Consider the following 11299-nt stretch of genomic DNA (forward strand, 5'->3'; position numbering starts at 1 on the left):
GAAGTTGAAATCTTGAATATTGAAAGTGCTTGTTCAAATATAAAGATCAGAAATGCCCAATGATATTGTTTGTAATCCTAATAAACACTGTAGTGTGCCTGTACAGCTCCAATTTCTGCATATTTATTAATTACAGTCTTTATTTCTTTACTTATAGGCCACAAAACAATAAATAATAGGATTTTGCTCTTTAGAAATGTAGTAAATATGGTCTTTCGCTGTGCTTAACGGACGTACAAGTGCATTGTTTAGTTGATGTGTGTGTTTACAGACAAGCTGGAGGTGAGATACAAACTGGACAGCAGCAAAGATGCAGAGATCCTGAGCAGCAAAGTGAGAAACCTCGCCAACGGCCAGCTACATACTGTTACTATCAGCAGACTGACAGATGCTGTGTCTATGCAGGTAAAACACTCACTCACACACACACACACACACACACATCAGGTTACAATATTCTCCTCAGTCTATACTAAATACAGAGTCAGCCTGGTGTTCACAGTAGACTTTCTGTCAGTCCATTTTAACAATCACTGGGGGAAACTGTGAGAAGACTGCAGCAAAACACTCAGAGATAATAAAAGCCTGAGCTGCACTCAGACAGTAGACATAGAAATGTGGTTGATAGTTTAGAAAAAGCTCTTAAAGTCGTTCTCTGTTGAAGATGATGTTGAACTTTTGGGCATCTGATTCAATAATAATAATCTTTGCTTAATCATGATGTGGCACACCCTATCCTGATGATACACAGTTGAAACTATCTGACATCTGACTTTATTTATAAGTACTTTATTTGTCATTGTTACAAGAACGAGACAGCTCAGCATCTCTAGAATAATAAATAATAATGGTAAGAAATATGCAATACTAAAATAAGAAAACAAGATTCAATTCAATAAAGTGCAATAAAAATAAAAAGCATGCATGAGCTACAGGCAGCGGGAGGTGGAGATGGTTGTGATGTCCGGCAACTCAGTCCCGATGATCCTTCCAGCTGTTTTAACGACCCTCTGTATAGCCACACTCTTGATAGCACAGTGGTAAATGTTTATCCGCAGCCTCTGTGCGAGATTTTCTGAAATAGAAACTTCATGACTTCATGACTTTGGAAATCAAATATCAGAGCTAAAGACACTGTAATAACTAGATACAGAGAAATTGAGGTGTCGGTTCTGCCTTGGTCCTTGGTTCTGGGAAATTCTGTGACACTTGAACAGATGTTTACTTAGGTTAAAGATTAAAGTTAGCCATAAAGGATGAGTCAGAGGCTATTTCTCCAGACTGACCATTTGTTAAAACTAGTCATAAATGAGGGGACAGGGGCTGTTTTTCCAGATTGACTTTTTGTTTAGAAGGTGGAGTTTTTTAGGAACTATATATAGTATTGTAAGAATTGGAGTAGGGAGAGAGATTCAGATTGGGACCAGGACTCTCTCAAGATTGGATGTTTGACACTGTTCTCTTTTGTAATAAAACCTTTAAAATATACAAGTGCGACGTGTCAGTGGTGGTTTCCTTCTTCGTCAACACATCAAGAATCTACCTATTATTAAAATACACTTCAAAATCTTTAATTATCATCCTCAATCCTGCTAGTAGTAGTCCTCAGCTTCTAACATTTTCAGATGTACTATCAGTTGAATGTTTAAAGTATTTACCAAGCAGTGCTGTTGAGGTGAAACTAATCTTCAAGTGATATCTTTCATTTCCTTTCAGATTGACCAGAACATCAGAGAAGACTTCAACCTGACATCCGATGTGGAATTCAATGCCGTCAGGTCGCTGGTTCTAGGCAGAGTGAGTGGTGAGTGAGACAGCTGCAGAAACCTAAATAGGGTCTTTTTGCAGGCTGCGAGGCACTCAGACACACTGAGATGGTCAGAGATTAGGTTTTCCAAACTTTCATCACAGTAAAGTCATCAAAGTTGTTGCAGTTTTTTTTTTTTCAGAGATGGACACGAATCAGTGCAGCAAATTTCACAGTAGCTGTTGAGACATTTTACCCAAAATCACCAAATGTAAACTTCATGGTGGTGCTAGAGGAAATATTAGGGTATCGCATGAAATGTAAAGGCGATCCATCCAATAGTATATTTTAGTTATTTTTGTCTGGATCAAAATGGTGAAATGACTGACAGACTGAATAAAGGACCAGCATTGTTATTGTCCATCTGGCTTCCATTTGCCCTCCAGTGGAGCTTTTAGACTCCCTTTTGCGACTCATTTTTTTTTTACCTGGTATTTCAGGTAAGTCCACAGTTTGATTTAAAACCAGGCTTTTAGGGCTCTGTGTGGTTTTAAATCCATACTTCACAAACCAAAAAAAAACTTATATAACATAACAGCAGTACTTTTTTGATGCAAGTAGAAAAGAAAGTTGCTTTATTGCCACAACAAAGAGGCCTTTTTTTTCTTTCTTGTTTGCTTCTGTACTTATATACAGTGTGAGCAACTTCTCAAACTTCTCACATAGGGCTCTCCTACTGGGAGACATTGTATTAAAGTCATCGCACCGTCGAGGTTGTTCTTTTGGGATGATGTACTGTGTAGTGCATTGATGATGTCAATGTTTGTTTCGCCTCTTAATTATTTTTTATTTTCTTTGGACCAATAATATATTCCCTCTTGGGTAACACATTGCAGTATTATTTGTTCAGGAGTAGCTGCAACGGTGTAGTACAGTGCTCTCATTCTTTCATAAAGATTTATTACACTGTTCAACAATTAGATGTTTGTCTCTGATTCTCCTTGGCCATTTAAAGTCAAGCTGCTCTAATAAAAACACTTGAAGACTCAGAGGAGGGAAAAGCACATACTGATGATTTTAGTCTAATTAAATAGAGTTTAACCTTTCTCATCATGGTGGGCTATTCTAAACCAAAATACCTCTGCTTGTGGTTTGTGTGTACCTGGTGTGACTGTTAAACAGATCAGACATGTAACAGAGACATGACAGCACCGTAATTTACTTTGTCATGACCTAGTTTGGCTCTTTTTGAACGGCGCCTTCAGAGACAGACGAAGAAATTGGTTGTTAATAAGATGAGAGGCCTTGAGATGTTCCTGATGCAGGTGCAGCGCTGCCACTGCTAACACATTAGACAGGGTTATGCTAGTCCTTGTCAGCATACTTTGATTTAATGATTTGTATATGGGTTAAGGTTTTTGTGAGTTATTATGTGATGCATGTTATAGTATATGATTTTAAGGTCTATTACTAAACATAACCCTGTTCCTCTCTATCCCTGCAGACTCTGATGAGGTGGATCCAGAGATAGCTCAGCTTGGCTCTCTAGGTTTCGCAGGTTGCCTTTCTGCCGTCCTCTTTAACTCCATCAGCCCTCTGAAAGCTGCTCTCCTCCACTCAGACACCAGCCCAGTTATCATCACCGGTCCACTGGTCCAGTCCGACTGTGGTTCCACTTCAGCTAATCCCTACGCAGCAGAAACCACAGACCACCTATCAGGTCAGAGGGAACTTTTGTTGTTTGATTTGGTGTTATTGTCACATTAGTGTCAGAGACGTGACTGGAATAGCCCTTTTTCACAGCACACTTGTCATTGTAGGAAACACCTGTGGTCTTCCTACTGTGACCTGTCTAAATGAGTTTAGTGAGAAGAGCAAAACAAGACAGAGTGACTATAAACACTCTGGGAGATCATAGTATTCATCAACCATTCATGACCCACAATAAGAGCAAATGAATAGTTTAGTGTAGTTTATTTTGCACAAGTTAAAATTTACACAAAAAAATGACATAATGACAGAAAACCCAAATGAGCTTATTTAAAGCCTCCACCTAAAAAATGTCAAAATTACACAATACTACAGAAGATAATATGATTACATAGAACAAATCAAATAATTACAAATATATGTAATAACAACAATAAAACATCAAATCAAATAGTAATATCTTGTTGATATAAACATATATGAGACTCAGCTACAATTTCATCTGTCTTCACTTTTAGCTGTCCGTCATCAGTCTCCATCTTGTTTCATTTTTCCCCTTTTTCTAGTAAATGCATGTTGTTTATCATGTGGAAAACTATCCATTGTTAGAAGAACCATACTGGCAGTTATTCATTTTAACTAAAGGGCTAAACATGCACCACAAATATGACACTTTTTCTTTTCAGAGCCTCAAATCTGAAGGGTCCTGTGCAATTTTGGGGAGTCTGAAACAAAAGCTGACAATCATTAGAGAAATGTAGTATCGCACTGTGAGATACTGTATACTGTGAGACATGTCCAGTGAGACCAATGTGGACTTTTGGTGACCAAAGACAAACCGAGGCAAATTTTGATTTAAGACTGACTTCTCACAATATGACTGCTGCAACGACCCACATCTCCAGCCAATTAGAATACACACAGAAAGCCCTGAATAGTGTGGCATTTAAGTTGTTTAAAAGTCTAGCAAAAAAAATACATTAACTTGTCCTTGGCACACAAGAGGTGAAACGAACCGTGACTGAAATGTGACTTTGCTACATTTTCAAACCAGCGCAGATGACATGCCTCTGCTTTCATTTACTATTTGTATTTACATCGTAGCGCCACAATTTCCAACAGACATTCAAGTGCACAATCTCACAGACGCCATCTTATATTGACACAGATTGTGACGCAGATTTTATTATTGTCATCTCGCACTGTGTGACTTGCAATAACCTTTCACAATCATTGTTGTTGCACAGTCTAAAAGGCGCCTTTTAAACAAGCTGTGGCATACCTTACACACAATAATAAAGATGTTGTGTGAATCCGCTATGATGGATTACCTAGACCAGGCCCATTGTCTCTGCCCATTGATTTTCACTGTGGACAGAAATCATAGACAACAATAGCTCCTTGGAAGATAGGAGATCAATCTAAAATCAATCAATCTCATATTATCCTTTGGAGAATGGTTGACAATGATGTAAAATATACAGATTTGTCTTTGATGGGCTAAAAGCTTAGAAAAGTATCAATATGGTCCTTCATAGAGGCAGAATGGCTTAAGGAGGGGGGTTGTTTGGTTTTCAGCTGTGGTGTTTGCAGCTTGCTCCACCCAGACTCTGATTTTAGCAATATTTGGATTTTCTGATGTAATGGGTGAGCTTCTATAGCCTTCAGAAATCTGTACTTGACCCCAAAAACACAATAGACCCACAGTGAAGGTGTACAATTATAGCAATTAACTCAAATTAATGATTATTTAAATAACTATAAATGATTGTCCACCTTTCTGTGTAGATGCTACCTCTAAAACTTTATGATGATGTAATGACCAGGTTAATGACCACAATGAGGCAATTACTGTAGCACAGACCTGGGAAGAAAGTCTCCTTTGTGATATCTCTCCCGTATGGTCGCTCACACAGAGAATATGCCTCTCTGCTCTGACTGACTGACAATACTAAGTTATATGATTCCTGTTCCTCTTCGACATGTCTCTGTTGAGCATCTCTCTTCAGCAGCTCCATTTCTATTTCTCATGGCACTAATGACTTCCTCCCTCCTCTACTTGTTCCCCTCATCTGTTCAACTTCATTTCTCGTCACCCTTTCATTCCCCCCCGTGATTCCCCCCCTCCACCTTCTTTTTCTCGTTCCTGTCTAATCTCATTTCTATTTTCTCTCTCTTTTTTTTCGGTCTGTTTCTTCTGTCTGTGCTGCAGGCCAGTCTGGATCAGTGGGAACAGGTCAGCCTCTAGTCAATGCCATCAGGAGTGACTCAGCTCTAATTGGAGGTACGCTAACAGCAAGTTGTTTCACTGTCACACCGTCGGTATCGTCAATCATGAGATTGAGAGTGTCTGCAGAACAAGCAGGGATGACGTTATGTTCGAGGGCTCGGTCTAGATCTCATTTAAAATTCAGACCAATTTATTTTCTGTTATACCTCTGTGGATTTCTACAGCTCAGAATAGAAAACTGAAAGTGAAAAGATGTTCACAGCTGAAGATTTTTGTCACACCACTGCAAAATATTTTATCTATTTTATATTTATGTTTAATGAAGACATTTGCAGAAGAATCTTATTTTTTAAATACTAATTTGCTGATATATTGTGTCATTTCCATGATATCTGCATGCTGTGTGCTATGACTGTGTCTGACTACACAAAGGAAACCACAGCTAATTAGAATGTATTTCCAAGTACAATAGCTGTACTTGTTTTTGCTGACATTGGTGCAGAGGTCCTCTAATAACTGAAACTGCCCGCAGGAGCTTGTGGAAAATGAGCAAACTGCACAACTAATGATGGAGTCAAAGCAATCTAATGTTTTCTCGCTGCCTGTTCAGCCACTGACCGCTTGCTACTTTTTTATTGTCTACTCTATTAAACTAACTTTTGTTAAGTTTTGTCTCCAATTTAATTCTGTAGATATAATCTGTCCCACTATACAAACAAGGCTCATAAACAACCAACTAAACCACCAATACAGGAAGTGACTTTTCAAAGTATGTGCTCTCTCACTCTGACCACCACTGCCATTATGCCTATAATTGCCTGTTTGCACTTGTTTACTGTTACTAAGGATTTCTTACTGTTACTATTTATTATTACAACCCAATATTGCACATTTTTAACTCGGGTTACACCTATAATTATTTAGATTGTTTTAGTTTGTTACTTTTTTGTTACTTTTTTTAGACTGTTTAAATAGTTTTTAGTTAGTTTGCATATACAAAGGCACTGATCACTAATATTACTGTTGCATCTCTGAATAGTGTCCTATAATCTTTACTGTCATTTAAACCCTTAAACAGGCAGGAGTGGAAAATGAGATGTAAAAAAACATAATTTGATGATGCCATGTTATCTCATTGCACCTGAAGTAAAACATTTCCACAAATATTTTATGATGCATTTTGGATTTTATGATTGTATGACTATCCTGGTGGAGATACAACTAATAAAAGCTCCTGTTAAGGTATAAAACATGACAGTTGAAAGTTTTATTTAATAAATAGAAGTGATACATTCTTGCTTTTCCTTGTTATTAATATCACATACTAGTTTTATTATTTCTGATAAAGTAAAAACCTACCACAAGCTTCAAGTTTACCAATTGAAGGCACATAATTAAACAACCAATCATCCTAACACGACTCTGTATCTCCTGGTGCACATTGTCTGTTTAAGGGTTAATGCATTGTGTATAATAGCTACAAACTTAATTGCACAATCTCAATAAAGCTATATAATCTAACCCCTCATTTAACTCAGTACATACAAACAATACCTTATATTGATATGAGCTCCACTGTATGCAGGGCAAATATATATGTGATTCAACATGCAATGCAAAGCCACAAATCATCTGTCGTTACTCTCTCACATTTTAGGTTTTTTTTCCAGGCTGCATTTATTGGACACAAGCAGCAGACGTACAGTAGATGACATTTTGACATATCTTGAACTTTAACATCACCCAATGGGAATTTTTAGACTTTTGCTTTATTACACCGTGCACTTTCTGGTTGAAACTTTTTTTTTTTTCATTTTGGGTACGGGGTTAAAATGAGTGAAGCAAAACAAAAAGTCACCCTAGAGGAAAACCTGCTGCTGTCTGTGTGTGTGTGAGAAGACTTATTTTACAGCAATAAACTGAAGCCAAAGCTACAGAGGTAGAGCTTAAAAACAATATTGATTCCAAGTCATGACACTTGACGTGACCTTGAGTAGTTTTGTGAAGAAAAATTAGGGAAAAACTTTATCTCCAGATAAGAAAAGCTGATACAGATCCTTCTGCACATGATGTAATGTAATGAATGATGTAATAACAGTGCCGATGCTAAATACTGACTCATGCAATTTTCTAACTTTTGTTTTCACATGAAGTGAAAGTCCTTTTTTCGATTGATTACAGTACCAAAAAAAAAATCATAATTAATCCACTGTGAGTCAAATTTGGAAAAACATTCAAACATGAAAATCTACAGAGGGCTCATTAGTTTTCCAGTAATACATCTATTTGTTAATATGGTTTTATTGGCCCATACTTGCTCTTTAAAGATCCCTCACATGTTTTAGGACATATAAAAATCCTCTGCTTTAAATTATAAACATCCTTAAAAGGAGCATCTGCTACTTCTCCCTCATTAAAAATATAAAACCTATGAATATGCAAATATGTTTCATTTCAAATATTTAACTACTAGATACAAGGTGATTGTGCATTAGAGGCTTCAAGTTTTGAGTAGTGGTCTTCATTTGACTCCAAACTAGTTTTCTTAAAGTCAGTTTTAAAGAGCACACAGAGGAACTTGCCTTCTTTTTTGAAAACATCACTATTGTTTTTGACTGGAGGGAGACAGAATTCCTCAACATGGCAAAAAATAAAATAATAGGGGTAAAGAAGGTCTATATATTCCCCTGCTGAGCTGCACTAACTTTTTCCATTTCTCTCATTTACAGGAGTGATAGCCGTGGTGATCTTCGTGACCGTGTCAGCATTAGGCATAATGGGCCGCTTCCTGTACAGGAGGAAAGGGACGTGTCAGAGCCAGGAGGTAAAAACTGTAAAACCCGAGGAGGGCCCAGAGTTGCCGTTCAGCAGCCAGACCAGCTCACACAATGCTCCGAGCGAGAGCCAAAAGGAATATTTTATTTAAAGGCGGAGGTTCAGCCTGTTCGATGTGTGAGGAGACGGACAGAGACAGAGATGCCTTGTCAAGCCTCAGTGCTTTACACTACAAACTGAGACCCAACAGTGGCTCAACAAGACAGGAAGGCACAAACAAGAACTATACACTCATTTTCTGTCTTTTTGTTTTGTTAAGTTTCATTTTTGCGTCCGTGGTTGTATTTTTGTAAAGACTGTATAAAGATGCATTAGAACAAAGTGTTGGATTTACAATGCGTCAATACCGTCTGTGGAACTATTGTAAATATCTGATGATGTAAATCTTAAAAGTCTGACTTTATATCGATCTGTATTTCTCTGTCCTACTGAAACGTATTTTCCATGAAACTGTTGGTATGAAAGTTAAAACAGCTGAGGGTCTGTGACGATTTTACGGAAGTGTATTGCATTCACTTGAATAAAAAAAACAAAAAAAAGTAAAAATTTTTGGTCTGTTTTTCGAGGTAATTTTTTCTGTTTTCCAGAGTAATTTCTTTTTATGCTTGGTTTTTCGGGGGAATTTTTTTCTGATTTTCTAAATTTCTTTCTTTTCTGTTTTTTGGGCTATTTTTTTCTGAGTTTAGAGGGCATTCAAAACATTGGACACATTCACTCTTTATTGAGAGCTCGATGAAATGGAAGCAAACATGACCTGCTTGTTTAGTTTAACCAAATTTTACTTTGATCTGGGTTTAAGACACTGGGAGATTGTCCTGTCTTTAAGTCATATAGATGGTATTACTGTTATTATATATATCTTTCTCCCTCTTTGCCTTTTCTCTCTCTAATTGCATATGGTCAAAAGCCAAAGTCCCACCAAAAAGCTCAGAAACTGGGCATATGTGGAGTCACTTGCAGTTTGGCTGTTCTCGCGAGATTTCGAAGTATCTCGATAATTCAGAGAAAAAGATTACCACGAAAAACAGAAAAATAATTACCCCGAAAAACAGGAAATATTACTCCAAAAAACAGGGAAACAAATAGCCAAAAAAACAGGAGAGAAAAAATTAGTCAGTAAAACAGAAATAATTAATTACCTAGAAAAACAGACCAAAAAATAAATTACTCAGAAAAAACAGATTTTTTAAATTTTTATTCATGTGAATGCAATATGCTTCCCTGCGATTTAAATACATTTTCCGGATAATATTTTCTGTTTTGAGTGAGTGAACCAAGTTTATTCATGTCAAAAGCTGTCGGGACGCTGCGGATAGACTCAATATCCAGTTTTTGCACCAGTGTGAACTATGAGAAAGTAAAAATGTATTTCTCATTTTCTCAGCTACCTGCATTTTATTCATTTCACTTCTCTTTCTTTATGTTACTCTATATTTATTTGCCTGTTATCTTTTTTTTTTGTTTTTTTTTTTTTTTTAATCTTTTTCCAGAGAATAGTAGTTACTGCACACCACAAAACAATTCATGCCTTTGTTTTCTATCCGCAGCCTCTCATCCCAACTGAAGCATTAAATTTGTCATTTAAACACTGACCTTTCCTTGTCTGATAGGCGGATAAACAGGAAGCCATGCATTTGTGAAAGATTGCAAACAAAATGATTCTCCATTAACTGATGGAGAGCTGTGAAGTTTATGTGGAATGGCCGTCATTTAAATACTAAACAGAATATTATTCAATGGGGCAACCAAAGAAAGAGACAGTAAGAGGTGCATCCACTCTCTGCTAGTCTCAAGTTTGATACTAATTTTGAAAAACTCCATATTTCATACATGTATTTCTACTCTTGTTCATTATTTTACATTTATTGGTTGTTCATGTGAAAACTGCTGTAGCCAAATTTTAATGTAATGCAAAAAAAAAAAAAAAATGCACAAAATTCGCACGAGCACTTTCATAGAGACCTAAAAGCATTCATAAAAATGCATCCAAAACATATTTTTCCAGAAAATTTCCTCCATCAGTGAGTGTGTGGGTGTTTTGCATTAGCTGGTGTCTGTATGGAAACACTCATGAACCCAAAAATCAAATAATCTCAATATGAATTATTCAAATGTTCTGATCTGACCTTTAACACATCAACATTACTGTGATACATGACGACCTGATGCTTAGCAGTCACATGATCATATTGTTAAACATTTATTTGTTGCAATGTGTAAAATAAAAGTGTGTTAAATCACATCTGGATTTTACCCAGACATCAAACACTTGAAATAACAAATGAGAGCAAAGACCTGTAATGAAATCAGCTTCAGTTAAAACACCATCATCATATCATGTCATATTAATAAATGGGTCAGTGACAAATAAGGGTTGGCAAGAATATATCTTAAAATGTTTCAAAAGCAGCATCAACATGTACAAAAAGTTAGACTGAATGCTCCTGAAAATGTCAAATGGTGTAACCACAAAAGAATGAGACATATTAAATAATTTATCCACTTCCAGTGTATTTAAGTGTACTTATGTGAATAATAACCTGACTGACTGACATGATTCCCCAGATGAAATGTAATATTTAGAACAATTGTATTCCATTACCTTAATTTAATATAAAAAGTTATAATGTAAGATCATGTGTGTGTGATCATTGAGAATTATGTGTTTTTAAGCAAGTTGAATTATTTGGTACAAAGTTTTTATGGTTACACCACTGAGACATTTTTTGCCATAATCCTCAAATATATTCTCTCAAAATGGATTTAAAGCAGAAATG

At 36.5% G+C, this 11299-nt stretch overlaps 1 protein-coding gene across 1 annotated transcript in view; it reads left to right on the forward strand.

Annotated features, from left to right (window-relative positions):
- Nucleotides 1-8613, forward strand: part of LOC128372419 (contactin-associated protein-like 4) — a 50064-nt gene extending 41451 nt beyond the window's left edge. Inside the window, exons 18-22 of the mRNA XM_053332456.1 lie at nucleotides 272-405; nucleotides 1717-1804; nucleotides 3252-3467; nucleotides 5670-5741; nucleotides 8417-8613. Of these exons, the coding sequence (XP_053188431.1) occupies nucleotides 272-405; nucleotides 1717-1804; nucleotides 3252-3467; nucleotides 5670-5741; nucleotides 8417-8613 (707 nt within the window). The remainder of the gene's footprint in view (nucleotides 1-271; nucleotides 406-1716; nucleotides 1805-3251; nucleotides 3468-5669; nucleotides 5742-8416) is intronic.
- Nucleotides 8614-11299: the final 2686 nt, after the last annotated feature.

The sequence above is a fragment of the Scomber japonicus genome, chromosome 14, assembly GCF_027409825.1.
Source record: "Scomber japonicus isolate fScoJap1 chromosome 14, fScoJap1.pri, whole genome shotgun sequence".
NCBI classification, from domain to species: Eukaryota; Metazoa; Chordata; class Actinopteri; order Scombriformes; family Scombridae; genus Scomber; species Scomber japonicus.